Source organism: Eleutherodactylus coqui, chromosome 1 (assembly GCF_035609145.1).
Source record: "Eleutherodactylus coqui strain aEleCoq1 chromosome 1, aEleCoq1.hap1, whole genome shotgun sequence".
NCBI lineage: Eukaryota > Metazoa > Chordata > Amphibia > Anura > Eleutherodactylidae > Eleutherodactylus > Eleutherodactylus coqui.
Genome location: NC_089837.1, coordinates 149478436 through 149502663, shown reverse-complemented (window position 1 = coordinate 149502663; position 24228 = coordinate 149478436). Strand labels below are relative to the sequence as shown.

The 24228-nt window shown below is 43.0% G+C and overlaps 1 protein-coding gene across 1 annotated transcript; it reads left to right on the top strand.

The window, feature by feature from the left end:
- Positions 1–4684: 4684 nt before the first annotated feature.
- Positions 4685–14304, top strand: PIGZ (phosphatidylinositol glycan anchor biosynthesis class Z). The gene is made up of 3 exons (XM_066605425.1): positions 4685–4779; positions 8911–9030; positions 12731–14304. Exons 2-3 carry the CDS (start codon positions 8913–8915, stop codon positions 14302–14304), a joined length of 1692 nt encoding a protein of 563 aa, XP_066461522.1. The 5' UTR covers positions 4685–4779; positions 8911–8912.
- The last annotated feature ends 9924 nt before the right edge of the window (positions 14305–24228 follow it).

Here is a 24228-nt window from a genome sequence, read left to right as displayed (position 1 = left end):
GCGCACAATGGAGGAGGGGAGAACAATGCTCACCATTTAACTGCTAGCTATTTCCTATGAAGGTAGATATATGGATATATATATGTTTGCATAGGCTGATGTAAGAAACACATCTATTATCACTACAACAGAGGGTTCACAAACATTTTTAAGTATTTTGAAATGTGAGGCATTTCTATTTATAGAGTGCCCACCTCGCTCAGCTGTAACCATATTTCTGGTTTCAAAACAACAAAAATAAAGAAGTGTAAAACATCCACATCTTATTAGTTTGCGGGTAATTACACTCTGAGCATCTAACAGTAACAGAAATGCAATCCTAGTTACCCACTTATAGTACTCTCAGACCTAGATGGACCCCTGATGCGGAGCAAGGCTATAACAAATTGTCCTCTCACAGCCCAGAAGGACCCTAGGGCAATAGATTAATCCTGCTAAACTGACCCGTACCTATAATTCTTCAGTAGGGGCAAAGAATAAGGAACTTTTTCATGGAGATCTGACAAAAAGTTATAAAGTCTGGTTGAGAAATCCCCTAATATAGGGGGACAAGTCCACCAGACTAAATGAGGAGATACAAGGTGGTTCAATGTGTTTCAGTTGGACCTTCAAGTGTAACTCAAATTCTTGTCTGTTTGTCGTCTTGTTAGTCCATAGCCCAAAGTTTTCAGTGTATATACTAATAAAGAATTATATGTTTAAGGTACTTTTTCTGTGAAAAGGCTTGATACTTTTCAAGTTCCCTCTGTCCCAGTGAATTCCTCTCTCTCTATATATAAAGGCGAAAGCCCTCACTGACTGACTCGCCACCAATTCTCTAACTTCCTCGTGTCGTACAAATGTGAAATGTGGCATGAGCATTCTATAGGTCCTGAATAGGAAAAGTAAAGGGGTCACTACTTGATTATTCAATGCTAAGTGCAAAAGTAAGTGTACCACTAAGTAAAGTAACTTCCCGGTGTTGTACAAGCGTGATATTTGGCACAAGCATTCTTTAGGTCCTAAATAGGAAAAGTAAAGGGATCACAACTTCATTATTCAATGCTAATTGCAAAAGTAAGTGCACCCCTATGTAATGTAATTTCCCGGTTTCGTACAATCGTGAAATTTGACATGAGCATTCTTTAGGTCCTAAATAGGAAAAGTAAAGGGGTCACTACTCGATCATTCAATGCTAAGTGCAAAAGTAAGTGCACCACTAAGTAAAGTAACTTCCCGGTGTTGTACAAGCGTGACATTTGGCACAACAACCTAACTGACCTCTGTGTGTATATACTGAGGAGAATCTACCTCACCTCTATGTGTATATACTGAGGAAAATCTACCTCACCTCTATGTGTATATACTGAGAACAATCTAATTGACCTCTATGTGTATATACTGAGGTGAATCTAACTCTCCTCTATGTGTATATACTGAGAACAATCTAACTGACCTCTGTGTGTATATACTGAAAGGCTTCAAGAGAACAGTGCTAGTGTGCAGTAGATCAGCATACTTTGAAATATATATATATATATATATATATATATATACATATATACACACATTAGATAGATAGATATGTTCTTCAGAAACAACACTACTTCTTTTGCACTAAATAAATGTATACACACAATTTCAGTAAGGTAGGTTTCAATCAGGCTATGAACCCCAGTTCCTTGTATTTAAACATTCTTATCCACTACACTATCATGCCACTCCAAAGTACATACACACAAATGCTGTAAATTGCTCATACAGTACAATACACACCTTTACTTTCTGGATCCTGGAACTGCTGGTGGTGCTGAGGTACCACATTCTTTTTTCTGATAAACCCAACTTGTAACACCTTTTGCACTGGATAACTTTATCCTAAACACTTTCTTCCTCTTTCCCTGCCCTTCTGATTTCTAAACTTTTGTAGGCTTTATAAGGGAACATAAGGTACTTATAAATCTGTCTAGCCAGTGCTTAACCCCTTAGTGACCAAGCCTGTTTGCGCCTTAAGGCCCATTTACACAGGAGAATGTCGAGCAAACGATGCCCGACACTCGTGCCTCTCTGTCCGCGCTCCTGTGCTGTCACACGGAGCTAGTATTGCTGACTCGCTCATGGAGTGCAGGAGAGTTCTCTCCTCTCGCTCTCCCTCGCCCCTCTCCATTCACTTAATACAGTGGCCGTTCAGTACTGAGCGGCCGCTATTTACACTGAACGATGAGCTCATTGTCCTCCGTAATGCTGCATAAATGATGGACGATGAGCTCATCGCTCATCCATCAGAAAACCCCCACAAATGACCCCATTTTGAAAACTAAACCCCTTAACGAATTAATGAAGGGGTCTACTGCATATTTTGACCCCACAGTTTTTTAATGAATGTAAGCAAAGCAGGAGGAAAAAATTACAATTTTCATTTTTTGGCAATTGTGTCAATTTAAAAACAGTTTTTCTTGTACAGCATACATAAGAATGAAGGTTTTCACCCAAAATGAATCCCCTGTTTGTTTCGTGTTTAGAAACATACCCATTGTGGTCCTAATCTACTTACAGTACACATGGCTAGGCCTATAATGGAGGGAACACCCATTGGATTTCTGGACACAACTGAATAAATTCCAGGCCCCATTGCTCATTTGTGCGGAAATAAAAATTGACGCGGGTACCCGGGTAGCTGCATATGGGCTGTGGGTATATCCCTGACCATGGAGCACAATGGGCACTATGTTGCGGATAACTGCGGTAAAATAGAACCTGCTGCGTTATTTTTTATATGTGTGGATTACGTAATTCCAACCCGCTAATGTGAGCAGAATTGTGTAATCCGATGCATTTCATTGATTCGCGTATTACCGCGGATCAAACGCATGCAGAATACATAATTCCTGTCCGGTTGTGTGAGACTGGCCTAAGGTAGATCACTATCTTTTTATCATGTGACCGGGGACCATTCAGCGAGGCCACTGGTCACTGCTCCAGGCTCTCAGTGACCTTTGGTAGCTGGGAGTAAGGAGATTTTAAATTTGACAGGCCCTTCCCGGCTCCTGCGAATGTGTTTGGCATTTTGCCGACGGGTGCATGTGCACAATCCGGGTAAGGTCCATGGAAGAAGATTGCGTCAGGGCTCAAATACAGAGGCTTTTGGTAAGAAGTTTCATCTCCTCTCACCGATTGCATTGGTGAGGGTAGATGAAAGTTCAACTTTTTTTAAATTTTTACATGATCGCCATTATCCATTGAATAACTGCAATCTTGCGACCAGGAACCGCTCACCGCAGCTCCCTGTGACATCTGCAGGCTTTGGTAGCCAAGGGCAGGGAGATTTTAAATTTCTTGACTTTGGCGTTTGCGTATGTGTTTGCCATTTTGCTGACGGGCACATTCACAGAAGCCAGGGTAAGCTCCGCGGATAAAGATCCCATTGTGGGACAAATCCAGGGACTTTTTATTTTTACTTTATTTAACGTTACGGGATCACTATTATCCAATAGTTAACAGTGATCATGTGACCAGGAATGGTATACAGCTGTCCCTGGTCAGATCTCCCTGCACTCGCCTATCTTTGATAGCTGGGTGCAGGCAGATTTTAAATCTCCCGCAGGACATCACGGAGGATGGGGGGGTGAGTATTTCCAGCTGCCCCCATAGATCCGATCCATGAGGGCAGCTGAAACTTTTTTTAACTTTTACTTTTCTGTGATCGCCGGTATCCAATGAATATCCAATATCACGGGCCCTGGGACCGTGGTGACCTTCAGGAGCCAGGAGATTTCAAATCTCCCGGGCGATCCAGGACTTCTGCGCGTAATGTTATACGTCTGGCGCTCATGCGCAGAAGTGCGGCATCAGGTCCTGCAGGACCAGATCATTGGGGACATCAAGGAAGACGGACGGGGGTGAGTACGTGCAGCTGCCCTCATGGATCCGATCCATGAGTACAGCTGAATCCTTAACTTTTTTTTAACTTTATTGCGATCGGCGATATCCATTGGATAGCGCTGATCGCATTGCAGGGGGAGGGGGGCTCCGTGTGGCCCTGCATGACAGTTCCATGTTGTCGGCTGCTTCCGGTAACCGACAGCATGTAGCTGTCACGTCCACAGTCCACGTGGCTTTAATCCTCAGGGGATGCATGTTTTTATGTCCCTGAGAATTAAGCCCCACTTAGCTAAGTCATAAAAAGGCAATGGGCCATCACTAAGGGGTTAAACCATAAAGTTTACAACATGATCTGGAGCATTATCTTGGTCTACGGCAAGACTCATAATTTCCCCCCTCCTGCTTGTTCATCTTGCAGTTTCAAGCAGGTCTCAATTCATTAGGCCTTAATCTACTTTTGAAGAAATGTCTGACCAAACACCAGACTCCTATGTCCTATCTACGTTCTGACTCTGGTGCTTAGGAGATTGTTAGGACTGGCCTTGAAACCTATATGGACTTTTGTCTTCCAGAATCTTCTGTTCCTGATTGCAGTAGCCTTAGCCAAGCAGGTGATGAATTACAGGCCGCATTTCTATGGAAAGATTTGCCGTCCGGAATAGGAAGGAAACAACTAGGAAGCAGTTTTGGAGGACGAAGAAGTAATATTGCACTATGTGGAGAAAGTGATAGAGGCCTCAGCGTACACAGAATTATGCTGAGGCTGTGGTACTATTTCAGCAACGTATGTTCTGTATGGTTTTGGAGAGCTAAGACTGGGGAAGAGACAGCAGATTGGAGCAGAGAAATATAAGCAAAAGAGAAGAGCTGCACAGAAGTAACTGTCTGAGCCCGAAGACATCCTTGAGAAGCCTTACAGTAAGAATTAATTTATAGTTAAATTATATGCTAAGAACTTCTCGAGAAATGCATTTTTATATCGCTAGTCACCTGTGCATGGTTCTTTATGATATTGTAATTATGTCTTTAAAGTTAGCCTATTGAATCCTAAATTCTGGACTATGCTGATACAAGGCGTGTGTCACAGTACTGGTGCTTGTTGTAGCCGTTACTGGGGGGTAGTGTTATCAAGGAATAGCCGAGGCCTAGTGCACAAGATGGTGGTGCAGCACAGAGGGTTTGAGCAGTAACGTAGTCAAGAGATAGTTAAGGTCTGGTAATACAGGAGGATGATCTAATTGTAGAGAGGCAGGGAGGCAGCTTGATTAGAGGCACAATAAACATGAAAGGAGGGATGGAACAAGGACAGGTTTATATAGTGTCTCCAATCAGAGCCAATTCAAGAGCTAGGTAGTGAGAGCAAGAAACTGGACCATGGTTTAGGCAGGAGAGCTGTCCAACAGGCTGGACGGCTCAGTAGGAAGCGCTGTTGTTTCGGGCACAAGAGGTCTCAGGATCGAGACCTAAGTAACAATGTGTTTTCTACTGAGCATACTCAGGTCTTGTTATTACCTTTAAGATTGGACGGTTTAAGTACATCAATATGATTCTCACATTAGAAACAAAGAACTGATATCATGGCAGATTAGATGGACCATGTGGTCTTTTTCTGCTGTCAATCTTCTATGTTTCTAATAGGCCACTGTGAGTTTTGTGTGCGGTCTTTGGTCCACAGTGGACCAAGGAAGAGTGTCATACCAACCTTATCTTTTCACTCCATAACACTCTCTAAGGGCTCCTGCACACTTGCATTTTTCTTGCGAGTTTTTTTCACGCGATATCGCTGCATTTTTTTCACAGGATTGTCAATGGGACTTTCTAATGTTAAAAACGCATCGCACAAAAATTGCAAAGCACAAACTTGCGATGTGTTTTTAACATTAGAAAGTCCCATTGACAATCGTGTTAAAAAACGCGCAAGAAAAACGCAAGTGTGCAGGAGCCCTAAGCAAGACTTTATACACTACTATTCGAAGATGGCATTAAGGTGTGATGTAATCAGGGCAAGAGGCACTCTAATTAGAATACAGTAAACACATTAAACTGGCACGCCTTTCCTCGGTTACAGTCAGATGCAGCTTATCTGTGGCAGAAATGTATTCATCTGAATGGGGCTTGCAGAAATCTGTGTACTTCTTACCAAAACAACCCAAGTGAGAAGAATAGAATTCATTTTCAGTGGCAGAAATTACTGCGACAAATAAATTGAGGATTAACTGATTTCATTGAGGATTACCCACCTTTTTTCTACACGAAAGGTAATGTAAAAACCTTCTGATAATTTCAAGCATCTGAAGAAAGTGCTGTGAATGAGGATTTTGGCCCCCAAACATTTTGTGAGGGTATTTGCCAACTAGAAGTCATGCCTATGATTGCTATATTTGTGGTTTCAATCCATTACCCTAAATTAAGGATAATGTCAAGATAATGTCAGAACATATGATGGTAACGATAATGTTTTCATTTTCAGGCATCTCAGAGTGGTAGCCTATACAATGTAATTGTTGCTGACACAGCAAAACAGTCCGATTTTTGGTTTTGGGTGCATTTACTTACATATCTGCATGAACAAATCATTATAGGAGGTAAAGCATAATATGATGATGTCTGCTATTGAATGTTTATGACAAAGTATGTATCCTTCAGTGATGACCCTCATTTGTAAAACAAAGAGAGGCCTTCCGGGCAATTCTTCAGCTCTCCTTGTCAGTGCTTTTCTTCACGCACAATGCCATCGGGAAAGCCTTAAAGATTGAATTATTATTCAAGCTGTTCCATTCAAAATCAAAGCATTTATGTAAAGGCCCTTTTACACGGAATGATCATCGTTCAAAAAAATCATTGAATTGAGTGAATATGAGCGATATTGTTCAGTGTAAACACAGCCAGTGATTGAATGACGAGTGATAAATCGTTCACTTTTGCTTTATTGCTCATTTTATGCAGGTATAGCAATCATCGACGGCTGGTTCATTAATAGTTTGGTTTAAATACTGATCATTCAGTTGTTCTCAGTCCCTTATACAGTGAATGTGAATGAGTAAAAGATTTCTCGTTTGAACAAGCCAAGGATATATCTGCTGTATAAACAGGCTGCCAGAGCGAACCCTGAGTGAACAATGTCAAACGATAAATTAGCCTACTGTCAATGTTGTAAGGATTTTGTTGTGCGTGGTGCTACTATCAAAAAATGTTTGAACGCCATGAGGGGAAATGATATCATGCAATTTATTATTGAGGGCTTCTTTGCATTGGCGTATTTTTCATGAGTATTTTGTGAGCCAAAACCAGGAACGAGACCAAAATATGGAAGAAATGCAAATCTTTCCATTAGGCCAGTCTCACACGACCGCATTTGTATTGCAGATTCCGTGATCGGCATCCTCACGGACGATCCGCAGTAAAAAGCGGGCATTGAAAGGCATGCATTTTTGAATTTTCATTCACACTCAAGGACACAAATTGCAAAAGAATAATCGCAGCATGCTCTATTTTACCGCGAAATCCACGCAGACGCCCTCCATTGATGTCAATGGAGGCATCCCATCCGTAGCCCATAAACAATTAACATTGCGTATGGGCTGCAGGTACCTGCATCATCGCTAAGCGAAGGCAAGGAAAATAAAAAACAAACAAAAAGAAAACTGTGCTGCACATGACCGAGGGGTAAGCCTCCGCTGTCATCCGCAATACAGTAAAGTGCCTATACAGGGTCACCAGCCGTATACTTTCTCTCTGTATGTTTTACTCCTGGTTTTGGCTCACAAAATAGTGATGAAAAATACACCGGTGAGAAGGAGCCCTTAAAGTGACTGTCCGGCTGTGATCTCAAAAATGATATGCACGTCAGTTCCTCCAGGCGATGCATACCGGCTATTATTTTCTTCACATTTAGGCTCTTCTTACATGGAGTAATTTAACATTTGCATGAGCAAATGAGTGAATGATGACAGAGATTGCTCATGTAGGCCGCTTATACAGCCAGATAAATCATTTGTTCACTTGCAAGTCATTCAGTCGTTCACATTCACTGTACAAGTGAACATGAACGGCTGAACGATCACAACAATGTGTAAATGAGCAAACAATGATTTTTTGAATGATAATTGTTCCCTTTAAAAGGGCCCTTATTTGCTTTTTTTATTTTAGCTCCATTAAGAACTATGATTTTTGTGACTATAGTTTATGAATAGTAGCTACAAGGAGTCTGAAGTAGTCTGAGAAGCACCTCCTGCCTCATCATTGGTTTAGGCTGCTGCTTTCTCCCTGTTCCTCCAGCTCTGCCTCCTCTGATTGGCTGCTGTGTATAAACATAAGTCCATTATAGGCTCCTCAAGAAGTCAGTTAATGGAAAGTCGATTTATATAACAGCAAAGAATGATTTCAAAGCACAGATTACTAAACCTCTAGTGAGAAAAGGGTAACTATGAGGTAATTGCCATGCATACATTATGCTGAGAGGAATGATCATTAGTAAGGGTGGAACCTAGAATGTCACCGTACATTCTCCTGGTATCGGCACTCACATCCTGAGTGCCGTGATACCAGGAATTCTGGAACATGACCCTACAACCTTTGACTGGCTGCAACAGTCATCTGACCTCCGGTGATGCCAGCTGTCACAACAAACGCCGGGACCACGGCGGCGCTGTAATGCTGGATCCTGACGGCGGCAAGTACTGCTCAGTTTATATTACTACAGCCAGCCCTGTTGAAGGGTTTTTGTCTGATAACTGGACAATCCCTTAAAGGACATTTATCTTCTGGATCGTCTGATCACCAGGGATCCAACGGCGGTTCCCATGCGTGACCAATGTTCCATTCATTTCTATGGGATTGGAGGAGCTTGCTGAGCACATCGATCTTCAACTATCCCATAGAATTGAATGGAGTGGCAGTCAAGCATGCACACTGCCGCTCCATTCACATGGGGCACTGAATTGTCACTATGGAAAATCATCATGTGTTTTTGCAAAATACAACGTATTTTATCTTTAGCATTGACTATTACTTCTTAAGATAGTTTTTTAAAATTGTATTTGGCTACAGCAATGAAGGAGAAGACGCTGTGGGGAGCCCTGAGTATTCTACGAGTCATGTGGTGCCTCGCTCCACAGAAGGGGTACCTGCATCCTGATGAATTCTTTCAGTCTCCTGAGGTGATAGCAGGTGTGTATTGCTTGCTAGGTGTAATTGTTTAAAGGCTATGCCCACTTGCGTAGTCAATTTTTTGTATTGCTTCAATGCAGCCAAAATCAAACATGAAGCATCTTTGCAAATAGTCCTGATTGAAAATATAATTTTGTGCCTACAGCTCCTACGCAGGTCTCTGAATCTCTATGGTAACAGGGTAGAAGCAAACTCTATGTAGTCAGATCCTGCAATCATAGTCTATTCGACTCATTCCCAGTAATTCTACATATGAAGCGTATAGTCAAAAAGACTGATCCAGTGCTGTATCTCAATACTGGTGTCTTATATTGAAATAACAATTGCGTACTTGAATAGGAAGGAATGGACGCGCTACACAATGGTATGGTGCATGGGCTCCTAAAGGCCCTGCAATATGAATTTCAATTTTGTGTTGTGGCCCCTGTAAGTGATGGAGAGTAAAATTCAATAGCAGAGTTGAAGAGTAGCATGTGAGAAGCTGATCCCACTTATGCATTTCTCTAAGTCCTGTGAATCCACTGCTATGACTGTAGTAAGGAAAATGTATTCGAAGTGGCCCTCTTCTTCTACGATAGGGGAAGATCATCCAGAAAGTCACCCACTGTCGTCTGCAGGAGATTCAGGGACCGATCTGTGTTGAGAGTTCCTGCAATGAACACAAGGTGATTGTAACAAATTTCAATCCATACATTCAAACTGAAATTTGCTTTACCTTCTGATTGGTGGCTTACCGTTCACTGTCCCGCAATGATAGAGTCAGCCCTAGACCGCACTGTCTAACAGCTCCATGCATATATATTTACTTTAATCATAGCATGAATTAGATGCAGAAAGTGGATTTCTGCTTCTCACATTCTATTCTTCAACTTTGCAATTGGCTTTTACTCTCTATCTCTTACAGGGGTTCATGACACAGAATTGAAATCCATGTTCCTGTGCCACCAGGGGTCCATGCACCATACCATCATGTAGCGCATCCATGCCTTCCTTTTCAAGTACGCTGTTGTTATTTCAATACAGGATACAAATATTAAGATATAGTGTGTCTTTCTGACTACACCCTGTGTACTGCACATTCTATGCAGTGAAATTAAGATTCCACTGCTACATCACAAAAACGCATGACAACCTCTAGGATGCTATGTATGTGAGGAACATTGACTTTTGGCAGATATAGCAGTACAGTCTATCCCTGCCCTTTTCCTACCTTCACATTGTGGCCACAAATAAATTTTCTCCTTTGCTAATTTGCAATTATTATCTATTAATGGCAACCTGTCAGCACATCAAAGCACCTACTATCAATACGAACAGAAGACAGGAGCAGTGCTGTTTCACATACTAATTTTCTTATGCCTCTTGAATAAACCATACCTGCAGAAATCAATGTGTAGAGTCTCCCATGCTACTTGTAAATTGCAACTGAACAGTCCGATGGGCATGCAAGACAGTCTCTATGTTAGGTCCGCTGTTCAGACTTGCTCTTCTCTCCCTGTTTCTGGCAGATGCGGACATCATCCTGCTTTCCCTTTAACCTGAGCTTCTGCATACTTTCTTCCAGCATGTCAATTACCCAGGTATTCTAGCTCAGCTGCATCATTGCCCTATTTTGCCGAGCTGGGAATCCTTCTCCCTTTGCCTCAGTGTTAGGGCTTATTCCCATGAGTGTATATCGGTCGGCGTTTTCACGGCCGACCGATATACGCTTCCATCTAAACAATCCCCCCTTCCTTCCCACTCACCGGCTCTCTGCCTCTCTCCTCCACTCCTGCGTTTGCAATGGGTGGGGGCGAAGGTAACCTCTACTCTGTCCCACCCACTCCCATTGCTGGCTATGGACAAGGGGAGTTTAGCGTGGCTACTAAACTCCCTCCCTTTTCTCTCCTCCCCTCCGGCTGATGGCAATGGGAGGGGGCGGGATGGGGGCGGAGGTAAGCGCTGCCCCATCCCGCCTCCTCCGATTGCTGGCTTCGGAAAAGGGGCAGGATGGGGTCGGAGCTAAGCTCCCGCCCCCTCCCCACCCATTGTCCACAGCCAGAAATGGGAGGAGGCAGGATGGGGCGGCACTTAGCTCTGCCCCGTCCCACCCCCTCCCATTGCAATCAGCTGCAGGGCAGGAGAGAGGAGGTGAGCTGGCGAGGGGGAGGGAAGGGGCAATAGCATGGCGGCCTTAGCGTGTATGCACCAGGGCCCATGCCGTCTGAACACACGCAAATGTTTTTACACCTCACATCATAGCGTACATTGGCCGGCCATGAAAACAGCTGCCGCTATACGCTCGTGTGAAAGAGCCCTTAAAGTGTTGTCTCACTTCTAGCTGTTCTGCTGTTGGAAGCAGACACCTCCATACATTGTGCAAAGGCTTGGGCTTGTACTGCAGGCTGAGTCCTATTGAAGTGACTATAACAAACAGGAGGTTTACAGTCATGCAAGTTGCAGCTATGTACAATGTTGCTACTCCAACCAGTGTGTCTGTATGCACAAATCGTTGTTTAGCACAGGTGGCCTATAACAAACGACCTGTTTGGAGTGCCATTGCTAAGAGAAACAGCAAGACAAGACTTCACTGCGGGAAAAAAAAGGAAAAATTGGATCACTAAGCAGTAGAAAAACATTGCCTGGTCAGATGGACACTAATTTCTTTTGCACCGTGCTGATGGGAGGATCAGAATTTGGTGCAAGCAGCATGAATCGATAAATCCTTCCTTCCTCAACAGTTCAAGCAGGAGGAGGTGGAGTAATGATGTGCTGAATGGTTACTTAAAGTGATAAAAAAACGTTTGGTACCATGTTAGCCAGTAGACCAAATTGTGATTGTTCTCAGGAAGAGAAACCAAGTAATCTTGTAGATAGGATACCTTTTAATGGCCAACAAAAATACATGATGTTACAGCAAGCTTTCAGGTCTTCTATAGACCCTTCCATTAAGACTGAGGAAGGGTCCATAGAGGACCCGAAAACTTGGTATATCATGTATTTTTGTTAGCCATTAAAAGGTATTATATCTACAAGAATGTTTTCTTTGCACACCCTGGCTTCTCTGGCACCTGTGGATGGCCGCTACAACAAATTGATGTGGATCTGAAGGCTAAGCGTGCTTTCATGTGGGACGAAATATTCTTCAACAACATCCGCATTTAGAACTGAGTGCTTCATGCAAAATTTGCTCACTTGATTTTCTGCTGCACTACAGGGTCACATTTCTAAATTTTATGAAGAGAAGCTCCAATAGTAAAAGTACAGGTGTCTCTAATAGTGGCTAGTGTGGTTTAGCCTTTTGGGGGGGATGGGGGCACCTTAAATGATATGTACTGTGGTGCCCTAGTGTTCTTGGCTTAATGGTAATGGTGTCCTAATGGGACTTGTAGGGCTCTTACTTATACAACGTTTGTTTTTTTTTCATGAGCTGGTAGAAGTCCCTGATGAGGAAAAAAATTAATATTGCTTACTAACTCGTCAATTACTTCTAGGTCTAACGTTCATTTTAATCATCTCATAAGCAATAAACGACCAACTTTGGGTAATGCAAAGAAATTACTTGTATCTTATTAAAAACCTACCACTGTAAATTTGTATTCAATACACATAACAATCTGATCACAAGCTGGATCTTTACAGAAATTGTAGCATGTTACCGTAGTTGTACCTTGAGAGTCCAATTTTATATTCTTAATAAATATGATTTTTTTTCTGTCAGGTGACATATTAGATCTGGAAATCAATCGTCCTTGGGAATTTCTATCTGCCTCCCCCTGTAGGACAGTGCTCATACCTCTTCTTACATCTGGCACAGCCTTCTGGATTATTAACATATTACATAGATTTCAGTCTGAGATCGCTCTGAATTCTAGCTACGTTCTCTTGGTGCTTCCTCGTCTCATCATAACAATCCTCTCCTTCCTATTGGACTACACAGTCTATCGGGTAGCTACAGCTTGGGGCTCTAACCCATGGAAAGCATTGGTCCTCCTGGCAATGTCTCCAGTGACTCTGGTTTTCTACACCAGAACTATCAGCAATGCTGTAGAGGGTTTGCTGTTTGCTCTTCTCCTGCTACTTACAAAACCTGATGAAGGTAACCTTGTATCCAATTCTTATAAAGGAAAGAGGCATCACTTTATTGGTCTAGTCTTGACATTTGGCTTTTTTAACAGACCCACTTTTCTCTGTTTTGCTTTTGTGCCACTAATATACTGGGCTGCTCAAAGTGGCAGTCAAAAGTCATATTTCTCACATGCATCCATTATTCTTACTGTAATGAAGATATTACCTAGCGCAATCCTCTTCTCGGTCATATTTGTAGTGGCTGACACTATATACTATACAGGCCATTGGCCGCTTTCTATGAACAACATGGAAGGCTTCATTAAGTTGTTAACAAATAATATGATTTTAACACCTATTAATTTCCTGCATTACAACATGAACCCTGAAAATCTTGCAAAACATGGGGTTCACCCTCGAATAACTCACATGGCAGTTAATGGTTTTATGCTATTTGGACTGTTTCATCTGTCTGCTGTGTGTTCTGCTATTAACATGATAAGAAACGTGATGTGGAGTAAATATAACTCTGATAAAAGTCCCGATGATAAGCCTCTTCCCCATCAAACCAGATTATTGTTAATGTTTTACTTTGCACCGCTCATATTTTTGTCATTTTTTAACCACCAGGAACCTCGTTTCCTCATCCCCTTGATAATACCATTGGTTTTATTAGTTTCCAATTATAACAGAACAGTGAAAACAAAATGTGTTATTTTCTTGTTTAATATCACTGGAGCCCTTTTCTTTGGCTCTCTCCATCAAGCTGGATTAATTCCAAGCTTGTTTCACATCCAGCAAATTGTGCAGTCTAAATCTGCCTCTGGCAACATGTCATGCCATCACACTGTCCTCTTCACACACACATACATGCCTCCCCTGTACTTGCTAAACCTAAAGAAAGGACAAACATCAGTGGATATTATTGATCTCGCTGGCTGTACTCAAGAGGTCATGTGCCAAAAACTTACAGACTTGCAGGTAGAACTTTCACGCAGAAATGCACAAGCGCTGGGGAAGACAATGCACCATTTAATAGCTGTATTCCCTGGTACTATTACACCAGGTATTGAAAGTTGTAGTTTAGCGTATACAGCTCAAACCATGTTCACACCACATCTATCTATGGAGGATCCACCCAAAATGTCTCATTTGCTCACAGGCAATTTACAGAGTCATTTATCATTGCATTTAATTAAGGTTCATGTGGGTACAACAAGAGGATAGCATCAAGCAGTGCTGTACACTCGCCACCATGGTTAAAAAAATTTACTTTTCTAGAAACTAGTGTTGTGGGAAACAAAATGGTTTCTTCTGACTTCACTGTATTGCTTCAAATTGATTATTGAGACGTTTGTGCACAAAGAGAAACAGACTGACACAATGCTTGTATCAACCCAGTACACTTGTGATTTATTAATAGCATCACAGTCGGTACATATATACTCCAAATGACGTAGCAATAGAAATACATGCCCCTAAAATCATAAGAACTCATGATTGGCTTAGTTTCCAATGATTAACAAGTTAACGTCTTAAAGGAGATGTCTCGAGGAAGCAGTGAATTTTTTTTTTGCCCAGTCCCCCTAATTAAGCATACATTACTAAGCCCCCCTGTAAATGACTTTTCTAGCTGGTTTGTACTTACCGTTCCAGCAACTTATAAAAGTTTTCCCAAGATGGCCGCCGGCTTTTTTCCCGTCGCTTGCTGTAGCCCGACGTGCGCGCTCCTGAGACGCTGCCAGCTGTGTCTCCATGACAACACGACGCCCCGCAGCCGCCGACTGGACCCCTGGAGTGAACACGGCCGACCAGTCACCCACCGCCAGGCAGCAGGTAACCGGCGCAGCCCCCGGCCCCCCCACGCTAGACCCGGCTCCCCCGCGCTACCGCCCCGGCTCCCCAGCGCTAGACCCTGACAGACGAAGGCCCCCTCGGCCCAGCGCTAGGCCCCGGAGCCCAGCGCTAGGTTCCGGAGCCCAGCGCTAGGCCCCGGAGCCCAGCGCTAGGCCCCGGAGCCCAGCGCTAGGCCCCGGAGCCCAGCGCTAGGCCCCGGAGCCCAGCGCTAGGTTCCGGAGCCCAGCGCTAGGTTCCGGAGCCCAGCGCTAGGTTCCGGAGCCCAGCGCTGGGCTCCGGAACCTAGCGCTGGGCTCCGGGGCCTACCGCTGTGGCCCGGGACCTTCACCTGTTAGTGAAGATCACCCCCCGACCCATCACTTACCTGGGCAGCTTCTCGGGACAGCTGGGCTGCTGGGCTGGGCTTCTCCGCTGGGCAGCTCCAGTTTCTGCACCTTCCTCTAACAGAGGATGGTACAGAATGGCCGCTCCAGCGCGCTCCCGAGCAGTGACAGCTCGTCTGCGCATGCGCAGAAGAGCTGTAGCGGGGAGCACACTGAAGCGGCTCGTGCTGAAAGGAGAAGACCGGACTGCGCAAGCACGTCTAAAAAAGCAAGCTGCCAGCGAATTTAGACGGAACCATGGAGACGAGGACGCTAGCAACGGAACAGGTAAGTGGAATAACTTCTGTATGGCTCATATTTAATGCACGATGTATATTACAAAGTGCATTAATATGGCCATACAGAAGTGTATAACCCCACTTGCTTTCGCGAGACCTCCCCTTTAAGGTATGTATTACTACTAAAACACATGATTTCTAACTAAGCAAGAAGAAATGAAACTAATACTGTGTTCATTATACTAGTAGCTTTTCCTTATCAGCTGTGGGGGCCCCAGAGTGTTCGTGAGAAAAATCTGTGGGAGGGTGGTGTGAGAGCCGAGAACCATGCGTAGGAGATTATTGTGCTCTAATACATACCAGTGTACAATACTGAGCAAGTTAAAGATATATACAATAGAATACATATATTATTATTACTATAACACTAGCTAATCCAATTCCAGAGGTATTTCAAATGGAAAATGTCAAATCTTATTGACTACTACATCTGTATTTTTCCTTTTGCAATGATCGATATTTGCATTGAAAGCACTGCAGTATTTTGGTAATACAGAACAAGACAGATGGCATTTTGTGACACTTAAATTGTAAAAAATCTGAACTGTTAAAGTAAAATATATTTTTAGTGATATGTTCACTGCTGGCGTGAGGTGTTACACAAACAAAATCTTGATTACAGCTCTATTATATATTATATATTACAGTTGCAAATCAAAATTATTCAACCCCATTGCAAATTAAATCACAGAAAGGGGCCATAAACCTACTGATATACTGATACAAGAGGGCAGGTAAAGACACCACATCCCTCAACATGCAGGCAGCCAAACAGAAGAGTAAGTAACATATGTGGAAGACACTGATGAACAACCACTCACAAACCCTCCTTATATTGAGGGGTGGCTGCGTAGTACTTATTCCTGCACAAAAGAGTAAATACAGGATGTCAGGCTACATGGTATGTGTAATGCACCATGCAGGCTTACAACCTATTAATGATGCCATATTTGAATCCAGAGGCTGCGGTTAGCCTGTGCTGTCCTGTAAATAGGCTGTTGCAGTCGATGACAGAGCTAAGTGCTTTTAAACATTTTTCACACATTTTTTTCTACCTATCCGAAAAAAGGGTATGGCCTAAATTGTGCCAACAATTGCACAAATTTTCTATGAATTGCACCAAAACGTTTGTGCGATTTTTGGCATAAACTAATAGGTAACTTGTACTAGACAAGCTTTTAAAATTGTCAAATTTATCATTCAGCAAACCTGTGATAAACATGGAACATTTTAAGACTGTCTAGTCTACGTTTGCACTGTCAAACTTTTACACAGTATTAGTAAATAAGCCTCTTTGTATCTTGGACAGACCTTTTAACTTTTTGGACCACTCTATTGAGTTAACCATATTTCTAACATGCAATGAAACATCACAGTCAAGAAAGTCCTGGCCAGTCCAGGCATTTAATGTTTTATCTCAAGCACACCTGATGCAACTAATGAAGTCCTTGATTAGTTGCATCAGGTGTGCTTGTGACAACACCAGATTTGCAAAGATGTGCTCTTATGAGGGATTGTGTTCAGGGAGTTGAATAATTCTGAGACTCCAGTTGACATTAAGGCCTCATGTCCACTAGGAAATTCGGGCCTGCAGAATCCCGCAGTGGGTCCCTCCTTTCCTGCGGGCATGAGGCCTAAAAATTGATTTTTCTTACCTGTCCGGATGCAGCGGATCTTTCCTACGTCGTGGCCAGATCTTCTTTCTTCGGGCCGGCGAATGTGCTCGGCACGCCGGAAGCGTACCGCACGCATGCACCGTGCTCTCTTTTTTGTTTTTGAACTGCTGCTCTCACGCGCTGGAGAGCAGGAATTCAGCTTCGGGTGTGCCACGGATACGGACGGCTTCCATAGGCTTTTATGGAAGCCTGTGGGAGACCCGCAGAAAATGGAGCATGCTGCGGGTAATTTACTGCATGTGCAATTCGCGCGGCAGGGAAAAAGGACATCCGCAGGTATTTACTTACCTGCGGTTGTTCAATGCATCCCTATGGCCGTGGAAAACGTGTGTGGGACACCAGCGCAGATTTTGTAATTATAATTGTCCAGTGGACATGAGGCTTTAAAGTGGCATTTTGTGTTGAATTCGGAGAAAGCACTTGTTATGTGACTTGTGTAATAGCTCATATTCAAATGTTTTGTTTTTTTTAATAGATGAAAATTTATAAATTTGGCAAAACCTAATTTGCAGCTAGGGTTAAATAATTTTGATTGCAACTGTATATATTAGAGACAAATATACACACACCTATATACTTTTGTACAGGATTACACTATTATTAAGGATAACAACTTGCCATATGTAACTGCCTAGCTGCTGACAATGGAAGAGTGAGCACCATGGGATCATGAAAGGATTTGCTGATTTTCCCCTAGTGGTAGTTGTCAGGGAAAAAACAAGAATCAGGCATACCCAAACCTTTGTTCCTGCAGGAATTAGTCACTGCCAGTGGATTCTGACAGCAACTTATACCCCTCTCCTCACTAAAAAACATGCATGCTCAGCTGAGCCAACTTTGCATGTTTATGATGAAATCAGAAGGAACAGCTGTTTATTGTAAGGCCACCTGAAAATGTACCCACACTTTTAGAAAAAGTAAAAGAATAATCTGCTGGATGTGTAATAAGACTATATCTGACTATTATAAGACTTAGTTTTCGTGGAGTTGGTGGGAGAAGACTGGCTACTATGATGTCTTCCATATGTACACACAGAGGAAAGGAGATCCTGCTCATATGTCTATCTCTTACACACACATCCAGAATCAGCATGAAGGACATTATACAATAAGGAGCAGTGTAGCTATGAATTTAGCATTGAGGTGAGATAAATCACCTACTAGAAGCCCTAGGCACCCCTCTGTGTGAGTCTCCCTCTCTCAAGCAGCTCCCTACTCCTTACCTTCTCTTCTCCCTCAGTGTTTCTCAACTCCAGTCCTCATGGACCCCAACAGGTCATGTTTTCAGGATTTCCTCAGTATTACACAGGTGATGTAATTATTGTCGGTGCCTCAGACATTGCCACAGGTGTTCTTACCATAGGATATCCTGAAAACATGACCCGTTGGGGGGTCCTGAGGACTGGAGTTGAGAAACACTACTCTAGAGACTTCTATGATGGCATAAGGCTTCAAGTAGTAGCAAGCAAAGACCCTCCCTCACTTAATGTACCCTGTTTTGGTGTCTGTGATTAGAGATGGACATCACATGACAACAGTCAGTAGACAGAAAATTAGAAGAAAAGGAAACTCCTAATAGCCAGCATTTCAGAGTGATTTTTATCCATAAAAAACTTAAAGGGAACCTGTCAGCACCAATCAGCGCCTTAAACTAAGATATGGTATTGTTCGATAACACCCACTCTTGTTACTGAGATATTCGCTGGTAAAGTCTGCGTTATCTAAAATCTGGCTCTTCAGTCCACTGTGCGTGTATTCTCCTATAGACCTCTACATAGACGTCTATGGGAGAGTATGCAAACAGTGGATTGAAATAAGTCAGATTTTAGGAAACGCACATGCAGACTTCAACACTAGACACGGTGGGAAGAGTAGAGTATGCGAGTATCAAAAAAAAAACACATGCCCTCACCGAACAGCACCATAGCTTAGTTTTTGGTGCTGTTTGGTGGTGACAGGTTCCCATAAAAGGAGTTGTCCAACTTCATTTTTTTATATGGCTATGGTCCCTCTACCAAAAACTATATTTCAGTAATATACTCATCGTGGCACTGGAGCACCATTTCAGCGCCACAGCATCTGACATGTAAAGTCACTGGGTCTTCTGGCCCATTAACTTTCTGTAAACATGTCACCTGAGCCTCTAATATAAAAGCCCTGGCCTATTTACAGGACATCCCTGATGACGTTCAGTGTTGGGCCCTCCTATTGGGTGAAGCCGAAGTGGCGGCTGAGAGGGGAGTATTGTTATTTTTAATACACAATTCATCCCCTCATTGCCAGAAATGTATTTTCTTATTGGAAAACCCCTTTAATTTTAGGCAAATAGAGCAATTTGTGGTTGTCGTCACATTGGCCATCACATACGAACAAGACTGTTGAAAGAGCAGTGCCTATTTAAATTTTCTCTCTCGGTTGAAGAGAGTTGACGGGATTTTGAAGGCAAAAATTTGGCTGGTTGTTTGGTCAGCAACCCATGTGAAGAACAGTACAATAAGAAGGACCTTTACATTCAAATATCATAGATACCCCCACTGGTAAGATGTTAGTGCCCAAAGCCCAAAGCAATGTACACTTTGCAGCAGCCCAGCATGGCAGTAAGTGAATGGAAGCTGTGCTTGAAATATCATGTAGAACAATGCAGTGTATGGAGCTGTGTGCTTCCAAATCCATACAATGACACTGCGGTGAACAGCTGACCTGTGGGGGTCCCAATAAACGGCAGACTCCCCACCAATCAGCTAATCTTTGGAGCTGGACAACACCTTTATAATACGGGTAAAATAAAATATTACATGGTACCCATTGAAATCAGTGGGCCTTTCATATAATGCACATATAATATGGGTTCCTCCGTTGGGAGAGACACACATACTCTTTTTAGCGGATGTCTGCTTTGGCTAATTGATGGAGTTCCTGATTGAGAGGTCCCCTTCTATTTACTCAAAATGCCTTACTAGGTTCCTGAACCAGACATCCTTCCTCAACTGCTGAAGATGAAACAGTAAGCTCCATTGTGTGAATATTCACCGATTAGGGGATTATTGTTATTTGTATCAAATAATGAATACTGTAAAACTACAATAAAAATAAATATTCTTCCTGAATACTGGCTTGTATAAAAAGTGTTCTTATGTTAAAAACTATTTACGGTGGATTGCATGAAATTTGTTTGGTGCAATAAGAAATAATATTGCATGTATGAATGTTTTCCACTGAACTTTGTTACTGACTTCCAAACAATCCAATCACTATATGGGAGTACATTATAAGATGCTCTTATCATTGTATTAAGTCCCAACTGAGCTATTGAGGAGGCCCTCCTGCCTGGATTTTCTAAATAGCCCATGTGCAAGCTGGTCCTTATAGACTGCAGGACAGTTTATCCTTCCTCCACTATTCCCACACAGATGTCTGGACACCACCGGATTTGAATTGTGGATTCCGTGAGGGTATGATTGGCCCTAATACATGGGCAAGCAAATCCCTTGATTTGCGTAATTCCGACCACATTAGCGATCTGGAATTGTGTAATCCGTGAGCGGAAAATAAAACACGGGACAGAGTGCATTGTTCTCTATGGTTATGTATATACCCGCAGCCCATACACAATTACATTGAATATGGGCTGCGGGTATGTGTGTCATCGCTAAGCGACATCATGGGAAATCTAAACAAAAAAAGAACAAAATCAGGTGTACTGCGCATGACTTCCTGCTTGAGTACACGGTCATGGGCAGTACAATTTCGTGGCTGTATGCAGGTTTACAGCCAGGCTCACAGCTGTAATCTGCTTATGGCTGTGTGAGCCCGGCCTAAGGAACATGGAGTCATTCTGGGCAGTAATTCTATAAGTTTACACATAATATACAATAAGAGGCCACAATGTATCCCAGTAGTATAAAACTGGGCTAGTAAATAAAAACCATAGATGCAATGAGATAAGTTAAAGGGGTTGCCCAGTTGTAAACTATTCATGACCTATCCTGTTGATTAAAAAAAGAGAAATGAAGAAAAGATGGCTCCGGCGCCCCAGTGGAGAAAACCAAAAAGCAGATCCCAAGATCAATAATGATCTTTTAGTAAGAAGTTCTTGTACGATGCGTTTTGTCGCGACGGTTCATTCATATACTAAGCTGATTTCTGCAGAAATCAGCTTAGTATATGAATGAACAGCTGATCAATGGGGATCCCCAACAACAGATCCCTGCTGATCAACTACTGATGGCCTTTTGTAAGGATAGACTGTCAGTAGTTTACCTGCTGACTGCTAGCTGTGGTTGAAACCAGCTTCAATCATAGCCATTTAACTATTTAGATGACTATAGCATACAAACTGTTAGCGGGAGGGAGGAAGCTCCCTCATTCCACCCCTACACATATAAACATACACACACGATTGTGTATGGCCAATGGGTTGCCATGGCAGAGTCTAATTAAGTGTTTATAAGTTGAAAGTACACTATACTGCAATGCAGAAGTATGTACAGAACTTTCTACGATCGCCACTGCAATACAGATCCCTGCCCTCAAAAAATAAATAAAAAGTTTTACAATACATTTTATGTACCCAAAATAGTTCTCATAAAACCACACAAAAAACATGCCCTCAAATGGCTATGTTAACAGAAAAAAATGAAAAAAAAAAGTATTTGAAAAGTGGAGATGAAATTCCCCAAAAAGCGTTGCATCCTTATGGCCAAGGTATGGCCACCCTCCCCCCTTCCCCCCCCCAAAAAAATTCTACCATCTTTGGGTGCGTTTCGTTTCTACAGTATAACACACTGGAACAAAAATAATTTGATAACTTTATCCTATGGGTCAGTACAGCAATACCAAATTTATATAGTTTTTTTTTCTATACTATTTATTTCCAAAGGATAATTTTTTTTAAAATGGTACCATTTTTGAATACATATGACCTTTTGATCACTTTTTATTGCATTTTTTTCTGGGAGACAGGGTGACCAAAAAACTGCATTTCTCGCGTTTTTTTTTTTTGGACGACGTTCACCGTGCGGGTAAATAATGCATTGTTTTGATAGATAGGATTTTTACGGAGACAGTGATACCAAATGTGTATTTTTGTTTTATTAATTAGATTCTATCATAAATATGGCAAAAGGGTTTTTTTAAAACTTTTATTACTTTTTTTTTAATATTTGGTGAAACTTTATTGTTCTGATTTTTAATTTTTCTTTTAGTCCCCACAGGGTGCAACAGCTAGCGATGCTTTGATCGCTCCTGCAGTATAGCATTACATCATACTGCAATCTGACAGGCAGTCTCGGGCATGGCTTGATAGGCATTCTGCTAAGACAGCCCTGGGGCGGGGCCATACGGGATGCCTGAACATTGTTCGGGGAATTTAAATGCTGCGGCATTTAAAGGGTTAATAGCGCTGATCAGCCGCGCGGCTGATTGCAGCAGTATTAGTGTATCTTGACGCCACCAGGAAGTTCTGGTGGAGACAAGATAGACAGGAGGGTGACACCCCCCCCTACCTGATAGGCTGCTGAGCTTGTTAACCAGCAGGTCCTGGCAGCCCACAAAAGTCTCACTGTAAAATTCAAAATGCGCAGCCCCATGTGCAAAGGAAGGGGAGAGCGCTGTGTGAAGCAGGGATTGTACAGCCCCGTGCGGCGGTGTTACCAGCGGGCATCGGTGTGTGGAGCCAGGATTACATAGCCCCATTCGGCGGCGTTGCCGGCGGGCGGCCCCCCACCCCGTCACTGTAATATTGCGGCGCTGCACACCAGCCCGATCTCCTTTTCTGCAGAGCTTGCCATTCGGAGCGGGGGCCCGCGGACCCGTGTCAGTCTCTCTTACCCGTCTGGGTTCCACTGATGAAGGGTAACGTGGAGGCTGTGGGAAAGCCTTTAGGAGCGCTGGGTCACAGTGAGGGGGACGGGGAGGCTGTGGGGAAGGCTGTAGCGTGTGTCGTAGATTTTAGACTAGCCGCCTGCTTTAGGGTGAGGGTTACTTGTCTGGTTAGGCTTATATTATAATCTTCAAATTACACTATGTTACAGCCTTCAGGCTAAACCTGCAGGGAAACATAAAATTAATGTACATGCTCCTAGCACCTTCTATCTTTGACCCAATCGGGAGCTGGGGGTGTGACAAGGGCATTCCTCCTGTCAAACCCCTAGCTTCCTGGTGGCGTCAAGATACACTAATACCGATTGCAGCTATTGCCAGTGGGTGTCAGCTGTAATACATAGCTGGCGCTCACGGTGTATGAAGAGAGGTCGCCCTGCGATCTCTCTTCATACATTCCCCGACCATGCAGGATGTAACTGTACGTTCTATACTGGGAAGGGGTTAAAGGGGTATTCCAGGCACAGACTAAAATTTTTTAAATCTAATGTACATCATCACAATAAGTAATTTTGTAATAGGTTCACTATACCTGGTCTAGCTACTTTCTGTCACATGACCCTCCGCCTGAAAAATATCTCCAATTCCTCTGACATCTTGTCGTATTTGCTACTTCCTTCCCTGTCCATAGCCTCCAACATCCTGTGAGCAGTGCATGATGGGAGGACAGGAGAGGAAGCTGTACAGTTCATAGTGCTGGAAGGTCCGGTCTGTCTGCTGCAGCAGGTTTTCTCTGGCAGTCAGAGGGGCGGAGCTACAGTGCTGGTAGGAGTCTAGCTCCATGCAGGCTGGAAGTTGTAGCAAACAGTCTGTTGCTGCATTTACTGCAGAAGCGATGCGTGTAAACAGAGCAGCAGACCAGACGCTGCACGCAACAAAGAAGAGGGTCCAGAGCGGCAGATAAAGGCTGACGCTACTTAGCTGGACCTCCTAAATTTCAGCATTTTCAGAATTTCCATTTTGTGCCCAGAAAACCCATTTAAGGTTTGAATCTGCAATAACATAATATTTCGTCGCTACTATTGTACCTTGTCACCACTGGAAGTTAGGGGTGGTGACAAGGTATCAACTGTCAAA

Excerpts from the sequence above, each read along its gene's own strand:
- PIGZ (XM_066605425.1), top strand. The coding sequence starts at position 8,913 with ATGAAGGAGAAGACGCTGTGGGGAGCCCTGAGTATTCTACGAGTCATG. Across the intron at positions 9,031-12,730 it reads GTCTCCTGAGGTGATAGCAG|GTGACATATTAGATCTGGAA; the intron begins GTGTGTATTGCT and ends TTTTTCTGTCAG.